Source organism: Equus przewalskii, chromosome 14 (assembly GCF_037783145.1).
Source record: "Equus przewalskii isolate Varuska chromosome 14, EquPr2, whole genome shotgun sequence".
NCBI lineage: Eukaryota > Metazoa > Chordata > Mammalia > Perissodactyla > Equidae > Equus > Equus przewalskii.
In genome coordinates, this window is record NC_091844.1 from 63,503,487 (window position 1) to 63,523,255 (window position 19,769).

The following is a 19,769-nucleotide window of genomic DNA, read 5'->3' on the forward strand; positions in this document are numbered from 1 at the left end:
TTTCATGGAAGGGAGGCACAAGGAGGAAGGGGAGGGAAGAACCATGTTTAAGGCAGGGAGTAGGTGACCAGTGACCAGATAGAAATTCTTAAGTTCACAGCCATTAGGTTTTTAGGACTACAGGCTTAAGACACCCAGAGGAATAGTGTTTGCTCTTAAAAAACAAAATGAGTGGCAAGAAATGATTGTTTAATTTAAAATGGAAGGCATGACCCACACTGGCTGTCCATCGTGCAGTCCTTGGATCTCTCAGTCCCCATTAATCCGGCCCTATGGGCCTCGCCTGACCTCTGCCTCCGCCACCCCCAGCTAAGGTCCTGGAAGGAAGGGAGTGGGCCTCATTCATCTTAGAATCCTTGGAATCCAGCAGACAGAGTTGCTGGCAGAGAGCTAGTGTTAAAAAAATAAATCTGTTGAATTGGACTTTCTTTTTTCCACCTTTATTCCCAAGGTAACCTCTTGGCATCTTTCAACTAACTCTCATCCTAGGCCTCCCTTCTCCTCTAGGCTGTCTCCACTGGCGCCTCCTCGCTGCCCTTGCCTATGGAGCAGTGCATAACAGGGTTTTAGCCCTCATAGAATTGGATTAAGAGAAGCTGTTTATGTTCTGAGTCAGACTGTACACCCTTTCAGGTAGGAACAGTTTATCACTGAATTTTGTACCCTCAGCACCTTACATAGTGCCTGAGACACAGGAAATGCTCATTAAACATTAAACTGAGATCAACTCTGGCAACAGTGGGTGAGAAAGTAAGTCTCTAACATCCAAAATATTTAAATACAGTCTCTGCAACTTTGAGCAGGAAGTCCCACGATGACAAGGGTCAGGTATAACCAGTTGTCAAATAAGATTCTAAACACAGTATAGGTGGCTTAGTTCCTAACAATAGGATGTGTGTATTTTTAGGAGTTGAGTTTCTATTCAGAGCATCAACAGTTGAAACCATTCTCCACTCACCTGTGAGTAAACCAGAGGATTGAGCATAGATTATTTAACACGATAAACTCACGGTCTCACCAGGAAGAAAACCAACATGCTGCACCCACTGTGAGGTGAGTCCCAAACGGGCAGAGACCCTGCAGAAGCATGACGAGGCTGCTTCCAAACCTCCCGCCCAAAGCACGGCTCTACAGAAGGCTGGGGCTGGAGGCCGGGACACCTATTTCCTTACTGCAGGATTTCTTTTTCTTTTTTCTACTTTTTTTTCTGCTTTTTCTCCCCAACTCCCCCCTGTACATAGTTGTATATTATAGTGGTGGCTCCTTCTAGTTGTGCTATGTGGGACCTCGCCTCAGCCCGTCCTAATGAGCAGTGCTACGTCCGTGCCCAGGATCTGAACCGGCAAAACCTTGGGCCTCCGAAGTGGAGCACGCGAACTTAACCACTGGGCCACAGGGCCGGCTCCCTGAAGAACTTCTTAGGGACTTTAATCACCTAATGTCTACGGGGACTCTCCCTGAAGGGACAGGGCGCGCCTCGTTTCCCAAATTCTTTGGCCATAGAGTTCTTCTTTAGCCGAACTTCTATTAACACCCTCTGGGTAATGTGGCACCACATCTGGAGCTGCCCTTCATTGTGTTCAGTTCCATGAATATCGGTTTACCACCTCACTGTGCCCAAGGTGATGTTCTAGGGGCAAGAAGGGCCACACAGAGAAAGATGGACAGTCCCTGCTCTCGTGGAGCTTTCAGCCTCACAGCAGGGATCAGAGAAGGCAGAATCAGAGAAGGGGCAGAAAGCAAAACAGGATGAAGGTCAGCACATGATAAGTACCCTAAGCAAGGCCAAAAGTGGCGGGGGGAGGGGTACAAAGCGGGAGACAGAGCATCCGGCTTAGGGGCAGATGTGGGATCTGGGAGAAACCTCATGCAAGAGGTAGGCTTTCCACAGGCAGACATGAGGTGGTGGGGGGAGGGAAGAACGCTATAAAGGGCAGTAGGAGAAAGGACAGACATGAGGAGGGATGAGCCACATTGTGCAGAGGGTGGCAGGGAGTGGTGTAATGGGGAGAAAGCCTGGGAAGGTGGTTTGGGTTCACATTATGAATGTCACAGAAAGAGTATTTCATGGAAAACTCCAAAAGGTCCTTAAGCAGCGGAGTGACGTAACTAGAGCCACATTTTAGACCACAGAGTCTTCTCAACGCTTGCCCTTATGTGATCCGTTAGTCCACAAGTAACTCTCTAAAGAGATGGCTGTTTTTGAGGCCATATGGTATACAGCGAAAGTATATTGAGTTTAATTTGTATGTCAGTCTACCATCTTAGAAATAACAGTGGAAAAGTTTTCCAAAGAAGATATGTCTTCTAATTATTAGTGAATATTAAGGACTTATGTTACGGAAAAAAAGATGACAGGTAAAATCTACTGCATTAGTTCTCGATTGCTATATAACAAATTGCTAAGATAAACTTAGCAACTTAAAGCACACATTTGTTATCCCACGGTTTTTGTGAGACAGGAGTCCAGGGACAGATGAGGCAGGTCCTGTCCTTCAGGGCCTCTCATCAAACTGAAACCAAGGAGTCGGCCAGGGCTAGGGGCTCATCCGAAGGCTCAACTGAGGAAGGATCTACTTCCAAGCAAAAGCGCGTGTTGGCAGAATCGTTTCTTGAGGGTTGTTAGACAGAGGGACCTCTTCAGATCCTTGCTGCCTTCAGGGCTTCCTGTTGGCCCAAGGCCACCCTCAGTTCCTGACCACATGGGCCTCTCCAACATGCGGCCTGCTTTATCAAAGCCAGCAAGGGAGAGAGTCTTCTAGTAAGACAGAAGCCACTATTTTATGCAACCTAATCATGGAAGTAACATCCCTTCCATGTTGCCAATGTTTTATTAGAAACAAACAAACAACTCAAGGGAAGGAGACTATACAGGGCCATGAATACCAGGAGGCAGAGATCATTGGGGGCCATCTTACAGGCTGCCTGCCTCATCTATAGCTTACTAAATTCCTAGCACACAGTAAACTTATGAGATGCTCATAATGTTTTAATAATGATTTCCTAAATGAACCTATAGAACTTGGGATCAGTGCAAGAAGCAGTTTATTTTGGTGGAATGTTACATTCAAGGATAAATAACCCTCTGTTGTAAGAACAATCATGGAGGAGAGAAAAGGAACCCCCTTACCTCAGTGAACCCTTCTCCCCCGCCAGCTGTGTCTCTGTCCTCAGGACTAAGCTCAGCCAGTCTGCTTTCATTCAAGTCCTCAGACTCTTGCAAGCACTGGGAAAGGAAAAGACACTCTTTTGTTCTGTGCAGATGAAATAAGATACTCTTCATTCTGTCTGGTTCATACCCCTCCCCAGGATTGCCTCTTTCACATAAAGAATGTACAGCTACATTCCTGAAGATGAGAAACCAAATGTTGTCAGGGCTGATTTGTGATTCTTGTGATTCTCAGAGGAAGAAAGGAAAGACAGGGGAGGGTTTATCTGGATGTGTGTAACAGTTCAAGAAGGACGGTAGGATTGGCTGGGTCAGGAGACGGCTAATAAAATACAGTGTCTTTGATCTGTAGGTCACCAGTTTATTTAGGGTTGCCCTGAGACATTCCCTGGAAATATGTGTTCTTGGAATTCTTCCAGAAAAGCTTAAAACCTTTGGGTTATCTTTTTCTGTTTTGTAGTGTGCTGGGTTTGATTTATCATTCCCTATGAAGTTGTGGGTGAGATTTCACCTTTATTTGTTCAAAAACCATCCAGGCACACAAAAGCGCTCTCCCTGAAAGTGATGGTCTGAGGATCCTGCCAAGATAAGACTATAGGATTTCTATTACATCTTTCAGGGAAATCACCACCCCAGCCCGGGGTGTGAAGTGGAGGGTCTCAAGGCCTTGCTATTCAACTTGGCCATCAGACATCAACAGGGACTTTTTCCATCAGACTATGGAGCCCAGAGGAAATGCCACAGGACATTAAATATGTCAACACTGTGCTTTTCAAGAAGAAATGTGAGAAGCTGGCTTCGGTCACCAAGATGGCCACACTCTATCAGTGAGTCAGTGCTGGCCATGTTCCTCTATGTTAGTACCTCACTATTCATCCAGACAGCAATGTGGAAAGTATAGGACCTTAACTGTGTTAAACAAAAGAAATAAAGAATTTAGAGTATAATGTCAAATTACCCACATTATGCTTATAAAAATAATGTTATATTTTTTCAAGGAGGCGTTTGGCGAAGAGGGAGGGTAGATGGTGAATTAAAGTTACATGGGATTAAGTTTGGGTTTGTGATGCCCACTTTCACCCCAAAAAGCAGCATGCTAGGGTAAGCCCTATGGTGTAGTGGTTAAATCCTGCTCATACTCTTTCAGTGGCCCGGGTTCATGGGTTCGGATCTCGGGTGCGGACCTACACCACTTGTCAAGCCATGTTGTGGTGACAACACACATATAAAACAGAGGAAGATTGGTACAGATGTTAGCTCAGGGCTAATCTTCCTCAAGCAAAAAAAGAGGAGGATTGGCAATAGATGCTAACTTAGAGTGAATTTTCCTCACCAAAAACAGCAACATGCGTTCTCAAAAGTCAGTGTTACGATCTGCAAAAGACATTACTTGAAGAGTCAGGTCTTCTCAAAAAAAAGAGAGAGAGGCCAAGAGGTAGAAAAGAGCAAAGATCCAGAAGTGGGAACGCAGACACTCAGGTTCACATTAAGAGTGACCGGAGTGTTCCTAATATTTTAAAGCTTTTTACTATGAAATTGACACATATTCAGAAAAATATGCAAAAGTCTGTAACAATGATTTGGCAAAGAAGCATATTAACCATGATCTATGTTAATAAATAAGATATTGCCAACACTCCAGAAGCCCTTCATACACCCTCCTGGTCATCCCACTGTGTACCCACAAGAGTAACCACTCTTCTGTCTTTTGTGGTAATCACTTCCTTGTTTTCCTTTACAGTTTTAACACCCAAGCACGCATTACTAAGTAATAGATCAATTTCATCTGCTTTTTGAACATTATATTACATACATGGAAACAGGCAGCATACATTTTTTTCATGTCTGGCTTTCTTTGCTCAACATAATGTTTGAGAGATTCACTCATGTTGTTGCTGTGGTGTACCTCTAGTAAATTCATTTTCACTGATCCACACTACTCCATTGCATGGGTATCCCACCATTTATGTATCTATTTTACTGTTAGTAGACTTTTGGATTGATTCCATTTGGGGGCTATTATGGATAATGATGCTATAAACATTCTTGTATGAGAGTTTTGGAGCACGTGTGCTGGCTTTTGTGCTTGTGTACGTGTGTTCGTCTAGGAGTAAAACTGTTGGGTCATAGGGTCTGTATATCTTCAGAGTTAGTAGATATTGCTCAACTGTTTTGCTCAGAGTATATCACACGGTCATTTCAATATTAGCCATTCTGTTGAGTATGTGGTCATCTAATTGTGACTTTAGCTTGCATTTCTCTGATGACTGAGTCTGAGTATACTTCATAGTTTTATTGACCATTTCGTTATCCTCTTTTGTGAAACACCAAGTTTTCCAGTTGGGTTATTTTCTTCTTACTGATTTATAGTTTTTATTTATTTTTCTAATAGTCTGGATCACATCCTTTTCCAGTTATATGTATCATAAATATCTACTCACAACTTTGAGCTTTCATTCTCCTTGTCGTGTCTTTTGATGAACAGAAGTTCCTAATTTCAATGTTAATATTTTAAAAAATTTTTTCCTGTGGCATTAGTGCTTTTTGTGTCCCATTCAAGAAATCTTTACCTCCCCCAATGTCATGAAGATATTCCCCTATATTATCTTCTAGAAGATTTATTTTTCCACATTTAAATCTATAATTCACTTGGAATTTTAATATATGGTGTGAGATGGGGGTCAAGATTCACTTTTCTCTATATGGATATCTAAATAACCCAGCACCATTTATTGAAAACAACATAATTTCTCCTTTGTCACAAATCAAGTGTCTCTATATGTGTATTTCTGGATTCTATATTCTGTTCCATTGGTCTATATGTCCTTGCACTAACATCACACTTTCTTTTTTTTTTTTTAATTTTTCCAAGTAATTTTATTGGGATTATTATGGTTTATAACATTATGTAATTTCAGGTGTACATTATTATTTATGAATTCCTGAATACACTTCATTGTGCTCACCTCCAGTAGTCCAATTTTTATCCATTACCATACATATATGCCCCTTTATCGCTTTCACCCACCCCCTTCCCCACTGGTTACCACTAATCTGTTTTCTTTATCCATATATTTGCTATCTTCCACATATGAGTGAAATCATGCAGTGTTTGTCTTTCTCTGTCTAGCTTATTTTGCTTAACATCATACCCTCAAGGTCCATCCCTATTGTTGCAAATGGACAACTTTTGTCTTTTTTGTGGCTGAGTAGTATTCCATTGTATATATATACCACATTTTCTTTATCCATTCATCTATAGATGGGCACTTGGGTTGCTTCCACATCTTGGCTATTGTGAATAATGCTGCAATGAATATAGGGGTGTAAAAATCTCTTTGGATCATTGATTTCAAGTTCTTTGGATAAATACTCAGTAGTGGGATAGCTGGATCATATGGTATTTCTATTTTTAATTTTTTGAGACATCTCCGTACTATTTTCCATAGTGGTCGCACCAGTTCGCATTCCCACCAACAGTATATGAGCGTTTTTTTCTTCACATCCTCTCCTAAATTTGTTGTTTTTTGTCTTGGTAACTACAGCTATTCTGACTGGTGTAAGGTGATATCTCATTGTAGTTTTGATTAGCATTTCCCTAATAATTAGTGATGTTGAGCACCGTTTCATGTGTCTGTTGGCTGTCTGTATATCTTCCTTGGAAAAGTGTCTTTTCATATCCTCTGCCCACTTTTTGATTGGGTTGTTTGTGGTTTTTTGTTGAATTGTAAGAGTTCTTTTTATATTTTGGAGATCAACTCCTTGTTTGATAAATGATTTGCAAATATTTTCTCCCAGTTGGTGGGTCGTCTTTCCATTTTGTTCATGCTTTCCTTTGCTTTGCAGAAGCTATTTAGTCTGATGTAGTCCCATTTGTTAACTTTTTCTTTTGTTTCCCTTACCCAAGTAGACACGGTATTCAAAAAGATGTGGCTAAGACCAATGTCCAAGAGTGTACTGTCTGTATTTTCTTCTAGGAGTTTTATGGTTTCAGGTCTTACATTCAAATCTTTAATCCATTTAGAGTTAATTTTTGTGTATGGTGCAAGCTAATGGTCTACTTTCATCCTTTTGTATGTAGCTGTCCAGTTTTCCCAACACCATTTGTTGAAGAGTCTTTCCTATCTCCATTATATATTCTTGGCTCCTTTGTCAAAGATTAACTGTCCGTAGATGTGTGGTTTTATTTCTTGGCTTTCAATTCTGACTCATTGATCAGTTTGTCTGTTTTTGTGCCAGTAACATGCTGTTTTGATTATTATAGCTTTGTAGTATGTTTTGAAGTCAGGGATTGTGATACCTCCAGCTTTGTTCTTTTTTCTCAGGATTGCTTTGGCTATTTGGGGTCTTTTGTTGTTCCATATAAATTTTTGGATTCTTTGTTCTATTTCTGTGAAGAATGTCATTGGGATTTTGATTGGGATTGCATTGAATCTGTACCCTGCTTTAGGTAGTATGAACATTTTAACTATGTTTATTCTTCCAACCCATGAACATGGACTATCTTTCCATTTCTTTATGTCTTCTTCAATTTCCTTCAATGTCTTACAGTTTTCAGTGTACAGGTCTTTCACCTATTTGGTTAAGTTTAATATTACACTGTCTTAATTGCTGTCACTTTATAATAAGTCTTGATATCTGACAGTGTAAGTCTTCAACTTTGTTCTTCAAGATTGTTTTGGCATTCTCAGCCCTTGAATTCCCATATACGTTTTACAATCAGATTTTTAATTTCTGCAAAAAGACTACTGGAATTTTGATTAAGACTATTTTGAACCTATAGGTCAGTTTTGGGAGAAACATATTTTTACTATAATGAGTTTTCCAACTCATGAGCATAATATTTCCCACCATTTATTTATTTAGGACTTGTTTAATTTCCCTAAAAATATTTTCATTTTCTGTTGAGGTATTTGCCACCTTTTAAAAAAAGATTAATCCTAAGTATTTGACTTTTTCATGCTATTATAAATGGTATCATTTAAATTTTTTTCCTTTTCAAAATCCATGCAGGTTCTTTGTATGTGTAAATTGAAAAGTTGATTTTTAAATCTATATGGAAATTCTGAATTTGAGAATCAATAATTTTCATCAATTCTGAAAAATTTTCAGCTGTTAATTCTTCACATGCCTCTTCCCCATTCTCTTTAATATCCTTCTGAAATTTTGATTAGAAATATCCTTCTGGAAATCTATCCTTCACGTCTCCTAAATTCTCTTTTATTTTTCTCCATTGCTGATATGAATGTGCTGCATTATCTCCAGAGTTATCCTTTCCTTCACTAATTCTCCCTTCAGCTCTAATCTGTTGTTTAACCCAGTAGTTCTCAAAAGAGGGTGATTTTATCCCCCAGCAGACATTAGCAACATGTGGAAACATTTTTGGTTGTCACAACTGGGAGGGGCATGCTACTGGTATCTAGAGGATAGAGGCCAGAGATGTTAGTAAGCATCTTACAATGCACAGGACAGTCCCCAACAACAAAGGATTATCCAGCCCAAATGTCAACAATGTCAAGCTTGACAAACCCTGTTTTAACCTATCTATTGAATTTCTAATTTCAATTATTATATTTTTCCAAGAGTTTCATATGGTTCCTCTTCAAATCCTTCTGAAACTTTCTGATAGTCTCATTTCCACGTTCTAAGTCGCTTTCCTCTTTTATTTCCTTAAACATTAAGAAAATTTTCTTTTTCTATGTTGTGTAATTCCAACATCTGTGGTCTTTGTCAGTCTTTTTATGTTGTTTGTTTCAACTGATTCTTACCTATCTATTGGTACACTTCTGATTTTTTATTGTGAATTCATATTCCTTGGAACCTTACTGGGATAAAGACTGTGTTCAAAGTGCATTCCTTCAAAAAGTTTATTCAATCAAATATCTGGCATCACATCAATCTGGGTGTGCCAGATATAAATTTTTGGCTTCAGGCCACACAGGGAGTATGAATCCAGTATAAGAGCAGCCTTGCAGTTAGGAATTATTAGAGAAAGATTTTTCTTCTTTTCTGTTTCCCCTTAACCCAGAGACAAATCTGAAACAGACAAGAACTCCATCAACATCCCTCTGTGGAGTGAGTTTTGCTGTAACTGTTGATCCACTTTTCATGGAGAATGGTCCTGGATACAGAGGATCCCTGAGCCAGCCTCTCACTCTGATGAATCCTGGGTTTTGTTCCCTGTCTCCAAGCATGCTCAGCCTATTTATACCTAAGTTTACCCCCTGGAAATTAATAGATGCTTTCAGGGCACACATCACCTTTAGCATTCATTTACCTCCCTCAATTCACGCTTTATGGCCACCAAGAATTTCCCCGTTTCCCCACCAATTCAGCCATCCATATAAAAGGAAATTAAAAAAAAGTTTTATCAAATATTTTTAGTTGTTCTAAATATGTTTCTCTGGATGACTAGTCAGTCAGATTTCTGGCAACTGATATTTTATTGTAGTTTGCTCCAAATATACATTATTTAACAACTATAATAATACTAGATAATTATTAATATTAGATAATTATTTATAATAAAATTAATAATACTTTATTAGAGACCTTTCATATTCAGTGCATTTTTGTCATTTAATCCTTACTGTCAGCCTACGACAAAGCAATACAGGAATTATTTTCATTTTCTAAAATTGTAGTTATGTTCAGTAATTCTCAAACATAGATAAGTATTAGAATCAGCTTTGGAGCTTTAAAAAGCACATTGCTCAGGCCTAGTGGATCTGAATCTCCAGGGTTTGAACCAAGGGTCATTATTTTTTTTTTGGAAAATTCTTTAGATGGTTCTGATTCCAAGCCCTAGTAAAAATCCACCAAACCTTAAAAAAGAAAAAATCCACTGGAGAACTCAATGAACACAGCTAGGGCTTGAATCCAATAATTCTGACTCTAATTAATCACTCTGCCTTCCTCTCTCTGAATGGATTTTGAAACCAATTTGAGGTATAGACACTGGATTCAGAGAGATAGAAATCAAAATGTCAGTTTTATTATTCTGATGTATCACAATTGGGCCCCCTGATACTTCTCCTGAAGTTTAGCTCTTGGATTGATCCATAAAGGGAGAGTTTGGGACTACAGAGTAGATACATACCTCAACCAGAATTACTGCCCCATTAGGGAAGGAGGGAGAGAGGGGCCATCTCGTAGGCAAGCCTGGGCCTTGACTCAAGTGTGCTTATGCGGAGAGCAGGGCTGGAAGAGGATGCAACCACTCTTTTGGCAAGAAAGGCGAGCCGGTGAGAGTGCGAGAGGGAGAGAGAGGGAGAGAGAGGGAGAGTCAGGTCAGGCTGGTCTAGTTCCTTAAGTCACTCCTCCCCTGGAGTAAATGTGGAGTAGAGAGAGGCTAAATTGCTTCTCCTATTCTCCTTTGTAGCACGTAGAATAGAAACTCTCTCTCTTCTAAGGAAAATTGAGGGGGAATAAGTGTTCCTCCCAACAATGCTGTGTCTGACACCATTTTCCCATCAGTACCACCCTTAAAACCAGGCAAGAGGTGCCTTTGCCCTGGGCCTTTCACTTTAAGAGGTCCCTCTCCATCCCTCCTTCAGACATCCCTCGATCATGGACCAAGGGGACATGCCCGCCTAGAGCGTGTCCAACCCTCATCTTCTAGACTATGCTCAGGTACCTGGGACCACACACTCCCCTGCCTGAAGGCCCAAAACCTGCATCATAAGGGCTGCGTGGGCCTCTTCTCTGGGCCCATATTCCTGAGGGTAGAGTGGCTCTGGTCTGCACACTCCTAGGTCTGAAGGGTGGCATTATAGCTGTTTGTGGCTAGTGTGGACAGAACTGAGACTGGCACTGGGGTGTGCACACGGGAGCACACGAGGGCCCTGCAGAGCAGGGTGCACTGAGGGAGGGCGGGCTATCCCTGCGCTACCCTCTTCAGGTCTGGAATTCTGAGGTTCTGAGAATTGTAAATTAAAATATGGCCATCCAAGACAGTATAAAGGAATGTTTATCAAGATCAAAGCATAAAAGAAAATTTTTTAATAGTTTCCTAGCTTGATTTATAACTTTTAAATATTTAGATACATGGCACATGGAACTCCTTTTGTACTCTGGCTCTGGCCTACTCCATGGGCTTTATTAGAAAGCTTAATTAAGTTTAAGAAAAACCTATCTCGCTCTCTCAGATATATATATATATACAGATAGCTAGACAGATGTGGATATATAGTCTAGAAGAATATGCAGAAAACTGTTAACCTGGTTATCTTCTACAAGAGTGGCATTTGAGGTGATTTAATTTTTTCCTTCTTGCTTATTTGTATTTTCTAATTTTTTGACAATGAACATGGGACACTTGCAGAATTTATTAAAGGGGGAAGATGAACATTAACAAGACATACCTATGCGAAGAAAATAACCTGTGTCCTACTGGTCATGGTCAGGAGAATCAACTGAGCATATGAGGCACACCCTGAGTTCTTGCTGCTGATACACATCTTTTGTGACAAAGAACTGTGGAGGCAGAAGCAGGTTTTCTGGCCAGACAGCTGTAAAAATACCAAGACAGCTTTTATCAACCCTGGCACCAGACATTCTATAGGCCAAACTGATTTCACTAAGTAGAGTGATGAAGGGCACACAGAAGACTGGAAAAAATTCTGCAGCATTGTTTCTCAAACCACAGGGTTATGACCCCCATGGGGATTACGGAAACTGGAGCCAAGCTGCTGGATGCCCCCATCCAGGGACTCCACCAGTCCCTGAGACCCGGAAGACCATCCACAATGCTCCTTTCTCTTGATCATAACAAGAACTAATTGTGCACAGTTGCTCACAAAGTACTTCACGCACATCATCTGATATGACCCCCACAGCAATTCTGTCTGGGTCTGTAGGGTGGCTATTTGCATTTTACAGCTGAGGAAATTGAGGCCCAAGGAGGTTCAGGGGCTCAGGTGTGCTCACGGCTACGAAGCGGTGAAGCTGGGACTTAAGTCCAGGTGTTCTCATCCTGGGTTCATCCTAGCCAGTCAATTCCCCATTCCATCATTTTTCTGCCTCCTCTTGCCTATCATCATTTCTCTTTTCTTTTCCTAGCACTAACCTAGGAATTCTGATGATAGGAACCTGGTTTCCTTTCTCTTTCACTTCAGAAAAATCCACCTCATTTTTCCCTTCTTTCCTTCCCCTATCCACACTGGCAGCCCAGACTCAGGCAGAGGTGGCTACAGAGTGAGAATGCTGAGAATCACAGCGCTGTGGCACCGTGGCCCAGGAAAACCGAATGTCGTCAGCTCCTGGCTGGGGAATAGAAAAGGCTGTGTTGATGCTTATTACCAAACGGTTTCTAAGACACTCTTACTCGTATTTCTATTAAACTTCTTTATTTTCAAAGTACTTCTACATGCATCTTCCCACTTGATTTTGTTATAACATCTCTGTCATGTGGCCCACTGACAGGAGAAGTTAAGGGCCTCCTCCAGTCCCACAGTCGCAGAGTCTTCCAGAAGCACCTCTCTGTCTGTGAACAGTGTTGTGTACTAATTTCCCTGTGCCCATAGATACTGATGTTCATTTGAGTCTCCAGTCTGGAAAAAGTTAGCAGTGCATGGGTTAGCTCCTTAGGAATATTAATGTAATTTACCTCCTCCCCACACCCCTTTTTGACAATAACACCACAAAAGATTAAACAATGGCGGACACTTACCGATCAGAAGACCACTTTAATAATATCAGTTTTCCGCCTCACAGTCCTTGGCAGGAGTCCCTTTTCATAGATCATAATGTTGGCACAGGGCCAAGAGATGGTGTGGTTGACTCACCGGTCACTGCAGTTTATAAGAAGTTAGAATAATAAAAAGGAAGGCAGATCTGACATCACTGGCAAGGGAAAAATTTTAGTGTTGTGCTGGGCGAACTAATTACAGTTAGCTCTGAATAATGCGGGAGGAGGAAAGACCTTGTTGAACCAAGCCAAGCCTAAGGAGGAAACGGTCCATGTAAAAAGTCCAACCGCTCTCCTAAGAGTTGGCAAGTCTTCTCAAAACTGACGTTAACTTTTTATTTATCCTAAAGTCAAAGGAAAAAACAAAATCTGCTCAAGTGAACTCTTTATTCACCACTTTATTAACCAGGGTTAAAGAGGTGCTTTATAATAAAGTAATGAGAACACACAATGTGCACATGCACACACACAAATACACATACAACTGGTTTCTAAATAGGTTTTGCCGAAAGCTGCATATCCAGAGTAAAAAGTACCTCTTTGTCCACTAAGCTACTGCAATTTAAAAAAATAAGAAAAAATTGAAGATAAGCTCAGCTTTACAGTTCACTTGGTGAAAACCTACGCAGCTACAATTATTAGGCCTTGGTCTGTGAAAGACTCTAAGAGTTAAAAGCAAGCCAGCACTACCTTTGGCCCATAAGGGATTACGCTTTTATTAGTATAGTCCTGGGATTAGTGCAAATGTCTGTCTAATGAATGCAGCTACTATATTTGAGCACATGCCTGAATAAGCTACTTGTTGATTGAAACCTATCTATTTATAAGCACTTCTGCACGTTGTGAAAAATCCATCTGTATCACCACAGCATGGCGCCCACCATTCGAATAAAGGCTCTTTGCCATTTCACTATAGGGTCTGTTGAATGAACAGGCAGAAAGGAAGTGTGTTGCATCCACTTAACAGGTTTTATTCCTCACTCTTGGCCAGTAAAGTAGAGTTACCTTATCTAAACAGTGATTTAGATTGATGTGGATGTTAGAAAAACAAACGGAAAAAAAGAATACTTTTCATCAGACTCACCCACGGTTATAATGTGGTAGATGTACCATAATTTGAATAAATGGTCACAAATAGCCCAAACTAGCCATACTTCGGCTTATGTCACAGTCTTTGAATGTGGTCTGGAAAGTAGGTGGATTTACTACACATACTTGATACCACTTCTTTACATTTCTGCTTATGAATAGCACACGAATAGCATGTTCAGCAGAAACAAGCACAGCATGAAGAGGATAGTCTTGCTACACAATTCAGTCAGTCAATGCTTTCAATGTTTGAGGTCCTCATTACCATACTGAGGCTCCATTTGAGGTAAGGCCAGGCTCTTCACCCCCAAATGGGCACCTCACAGTCCATTCTGGTTTTCTGTAGTTCTGAACTCCACCACTCTACTCACCTCTGCTCGACACCTACTCCATGGCTCTGCTTCCCAGACTCAGCACCAACTCTCGAAGCTTCCTGAGAATTGGGTTTGGGTGTAGAGAATGGATTCCTTATTCCACTGGGATTTATTTGAACTCCTCTGCAGTTAGGGCCCCCATTTACTATGTTGCTTCTTTGGAAAAAGGTTGATGAAGAATTTATTAAAATTATTTTTAAAAAAAAAGACTAAATTATCTTAACAGATCACAAGCTATTGTTAACTGAGACCTCACAGAATTCCTTTCCTCAGAGAACTTTATAAACAATGACAGGCAAACTTTCCGGGTATAGCACTGTTAGAGCAGACTGGAATTGGCTGATCACTGCAAGCTGCTTCTAGTGCTAACACAGCAAGTAGAAGGAACGCAGGCTTTAGCAGTCTTTGAATTCTGGCTGTTTTTCTTTCTAGAGTTTGTAACCTTTAGTTTCCTGGTGATATCACAAACCTACCTGGCGCAGAGTGAGAACTCCATAACCTGTAGCTATTAGCATGATTATTCATGATGTGGGAACTCAATAAAGATTAGAGGATCACATATTTTCTATTTTTCAACTTGACAAAGCAAAACAGTAGTTCTGAAAACAAAAGTATTAATACTAGAAAACTAAGGTTGAAATTTATAAAAGATAAGGCATTCAGAAATAAGTTTTTAAATCATAATATAGCAATCTAAAGCACCAAAGACCCTATAGTAAATGAAATGTATCTGTTTAAGCAGATACTGTGTTACTGACTCCGCAGCTGGGTGAAAGTGCTATAAGAGACCTGAAGACCTTGATGGAAAATACCACTATCACCACACTCATTCTACAGATATAGAATCAAGTACCTGAGTGTTAAGTATTAAGTGTTAGGAGGTGGTAGAGATGAGGTTTTGATAAAACCCATGCTTTTCCTGCTTTGCCACAGTACCTTCCTGCACACTTTCTTCAACTATGCTAAACATTCACATAAGTAAGATTATTAAATATAATGGTAGGTCTATATCTTAAGAAGAAGATATGTAAGAGCTCTCTCTTTTGTGAGACCATTCCAAGATAAGAGAGGGTGTAGGACAGTGTCCTGCAGACTTTGGTCCAGCACAGCATTTGGGAACAGGACTGGAAAAGGATCATCCTTTTGTGACCTGGTTTGTGACAACTCACACTCACTTTCTACTTTGAACCCAAAGGAAAATAAACTGAGAACTAAAGACTTCTAAAACTCGGGACCTCTTCTTCAATCTTCCACTCGATTCCCGAAATCTTTACCCCTTTCAGTCTTTGTCTAGCTTCTATTGGGGTTCACAGTTAGGTACCGACAAAGAGTGAATCTTAAAACCTGGCTCACTCCATCCATCCATCCATCCATCCATCCATCCACCCACCCACCACCTATTCCCCAATGGCTTCTATAAAAGATCTGAGTGGACACTTAATGTTAACTCATGCTGTTACCTCATTTTATTGGTCTTTCTGCTATTATTGTGTCTCCTGCAAGAGAAACTGCCTTGGGGCATACATCAACTTTTTTTTGGCTAGTATGATACAGAAAAGAGAAGCAGGTGGTTAAGGAAAGCAGCATGAGTAAGCATTCATAACTAAAAATTCTCTGATGAAAGTTTTTAAAGACTGTTTTTTCAGTGTTCAGAACACTTAAATTTGTGGATTATGTATTTTTAAATTTCCAAAGGCAGCTGAAACTCACAAAGCAGCAAGGAGTAGAAATTATTCACATTTTATAAATCAGAACACGGAAAAAAGCAAGGGTCTAATGACTTATGCATGGTACCCAAAATTCAGCAACCCAAGCCAGCACTGAGAATTCCTCACTATGATTTTTGTAGTAAGATTATTAAGCTCAGCTGCTGCCTTCGATATTTGTTTCCATAGACATTACTAAGAAAGCATTTTACTTTGGCATTTTTGTAATATGGCACCATTTATAGCTGTCTTCATCCATAATAACCTTATTAAACAGCTATCTTTAGGGCTGGCAGTACACACAATGAGGAAGGTCAGCCTGGTTACTAGTGGCTAATGGTTGAGTCAAAATCTGCATTATGTCATTTTTTCTTGCATTTTCTTGATTTAGAAGTTAAACCATGCTCACATTTCTAATTTAGCCAAACCTGTATCTTTCTGACACAAACACAAAATCTCAAGAAGTGTAAAGGTTTCTGTCACCAAATCTACTCCTTTATCACTTTTGGATAATAAAGCAGCCAATCTAATGATTCTACAAACTTGAGTGTGTGATTTTTTTCCTGTTTAGACTAACCTTTTCCAAAGAATGATCTAATTCATTTCAGGCCGAGAGAGAATAAACTCTATGCTAAAAGGAAAACTATAATCTTTGCTCTTTGTGCTGAAATGCCTCAAGAATAATAAAATACTGAATTCATCTGTAACTAAGCCTAAAGAAATAGGAAACTTTTTATCTAATGTACTTCAGAAAGTTCAAACATTTAGAAAAATCACAAAAACAAGGAGTGTTAGCCATAAAAAAGAAATTTATTTAAAAAATCAATATCTTGTGTTTCAGATACACAGGTATAAGAGAACTTCCAGAAGGTGAAAGTGCCTTTTCCAGAAATTGTTCCCAGAATGGTCAATACTGATTTCGAAATTGGTTGCTTAGGTCTTGGAGCTCTACTACCAAGGCGTCCATAGCTGCTATTTCATCAGCTAACTCCCCGGAAATTTCTCCACTTGCCACATCTGTAAAAAGTTGCTGCAACATAAAGAACAACGCAGAATTATCAAAACAATGAAAATCTCTTTAAAATAAAATAGATACAGAGTACAGAATTAAAGTTCCCTTTACCTAATGATCCTACAACATTATACTATTATAGTACTTGTTCTGGTCACCATCCTGGAAATGTATGAGCTGCAACAATTAAATGATGAATCAAACAACACACCTGAACTTGTAAACTCAAATGAGCTCTGCTCTTCAAAATGGTTGCCATGAATATTGATTACTCATTTCAAGGTCATAGGAGGGTTTTTGGGTGAATGGACATTATTCATCCAAATCTATTCATGGTATATAGGCAAAACAAATATATTTTAAACTCGAGTTCATACAAATTATATACTATATGCTAATTATTTGAGAATTAATTATGGCACAGGACTCAGAAGCTACAAAGATTATCAAGATTTGGTAAAAGCAAAAAAGGCCAGCAAAATAAAGTAAAAATAAACGTGCCATCCTCCTATAAAAGGAATTGCCGGGGCTGGCCCCGTGGCCGAGTGGTTAAGTTCGCGCGCTCTGCTGCAGGCGGCCCAGTGTTTCGTTGGTTCGAATCCTGGGCGCGGACATGGCACTGCTCATCAAACCACGCTGAGGCAGCATCCCACATGCCACAACTAGAGGGGCCCACAACGAAGAATATACAACTATGTACCAGAGGGCTTTGGGTAGAAAAAGGAAAAAAATAAAATCTTAAAAAAAAAAAAAAAAGGAATTGCCTTGGGAGGCATACTGCAACATACTTCAGTAATGGTACCATAGCAGAAATATTTTGAACTGCCTCTCTAGGAACTGTCTGCTGCGTCAATGTAGGTACGCAAGAAAATCAGCTTCAGGACTTTATGACCACCTTGTGTGTGGGGATGTGTGCGCATGCATGTGTGTTTTAAACAGAAATATAATGTACTCAGCTTACCATATATTTTTTTTCATCAGACTTGACTAGATTATTAGTTCACAAAAATCAAATTTACCATTAAAATATGATTAGTTACTATCACTCCCACAGATGATAACATGTGACAATTGTTCTGACAGTTTATTCTACAAAGAGAACCCCAAAGACGTTTTGAGTGGTGGTATAATCATTGAGATAAGCTTAGAGTTTCGCATAGTGATTTCTGGAGCAAAGAGCACTCACTTGAATGAAGAACTTCAAAAATGTGTAGCAAAGATTTGTCCCATTACTGTGTAGTCACACCTTGGATAGCATTTCATAATAGAATGATATAAGAACTGCGACAACACGATCAGTAGAGAAAACACCTTTGAGGAAAATAACTGGGACTCATATAGTACATTTTACTTTTACAAGAATTACAGTGCTTGTAAATCAGCCTGAATCTGCATCACTTCCCTGGAAGGTAAAGAGGAAGCAGAGAGAAACTGAGGCTAAGAAAGAAGAAATAATTTGCTGAGGATCTCACTGAGTTTAAATGGTAAATCTCTTCTGTGCCCAGGCCCTCCAGCATTCTCACCAACAGCCCTCACACCCCCTGCAGCAGACTGTGCAATGACAGGGGGCTCGGGGCCAAGGATTACTCTGTTCTGGCAGAGCATGGACTGGAGGACTTTAGGGGAGTCTCTGGGTTCTAGGAGTTCATTTCCATGAAGTCCCTGGCCTGGCAAGAAAAGACCAGAGACTCGAGCAAACCAAGCTTACTGCAAGCTATTGAACACAGCTATCTTAATTCATTTTCACTTTTTAAAGAGTTCTAAAAAAGTGGCTTTTTTGGAATTCAGTTTAGCAAACGCAATTTGTTCAAAAGATAGAAAAGGCATACGACTACTACAAAATCGGAGACTCCCAAATATTACATGCAAAAAGGTGCTTTCAAAGGAGGCGCTGGGAAGCAATTTTCCCCGTTTTTGGATAATCCATTTGGGATCTAATAAGAAGAAAATCTAAACATAAATGATGTTCTGAGGCCTCGTTTTCAATATTTGGGAATCTACGACAATATGGAAGGATGGGCACTATGTGCCCAGACAAGACTATCTGTGTCATGTGAGTACAGATTCATGTAAAATTAATAACTTATTAGAAAAAGCTTTGCACAGAGATAAGGGAACTGGTAGAGCACATCTTGAAGAAACAAACAACCACGGGCAGGTCAGGGTTCTAACCAGAACTCAGACACTTAGCTCCTAATTGCAGAAGGAGAGTCACAGGACAAGCTTGCGTCCCTGACCTCCTTTGAGCGCTTGCAGCCTTCCGAGAGACACAGAATTCTGAAGCTGCGCTGCCACACCCGGAGGAAACACAGTTCTTCCAAGCACATTACAGAAACCTGGGGCCAGCATGCAGATTAATAAGGATAGTAAAGCAAGTTAATAATCTAAAGGGGCATAGATCTGAAAAGATCAAGCGATTAATAAAAAGGCATATTCTGGGGGCCAGCCATGGTGGCCCAGTGGTTAAGCTCAGTGTGCTCTGCTTGGGTGGCCTGGGTTTGGTTCCCAGGTATGGGCCTACACTGCTCTCTTAGTGGCCATGCTGTGCTGGTGGCACACATACTAAAAAATAGAAGAAGACTGGTATGGACGTTAGCTGAGGGTGAATCTTCCTCAGCAAAAAAAAAAAAGAAAGAGGCATATTCTGGAAAGGTTTTTACGTGTCCAGAAATGACCTTCACATGCCACAGACTTGCTCTCAGAAGGGAGTTAAAATTCGTTTGCAGCCCAA

At 40.2% G+C, this 19,769-nt stretch overlaps 1 protein-coding gene across 5 annotated transcripts in view; it reads right to left on the reverse strand.

Annotated features, from left to right (window-relative positions):
* Positions 1–16,817: 16,817 nt before the first annotated feature.
* The window catches only part of TTC27 (tetratricopeptide repeat domain 27), a 177,876-nt gene continuing 174,924 nt past the window's right edge, over positions 16,818–19,769 (reverse strand). For all 5 annotated transcript variants that reach the window (XM_070574210.1, XM_070574213.1, XM_070574214.1 and 2 more), the window contains one exon: positions 16,818–17,056. In XM_070574210.1, the coding sequence (XP_070430311.1) occupies positions 16,934–17,056 (123 nt within the window). In that variant the 3' untranslated portion in view covers positions 16,818–16,933. The remainder of the gene's footprint in view (positions 17,057–19,769) is intronic.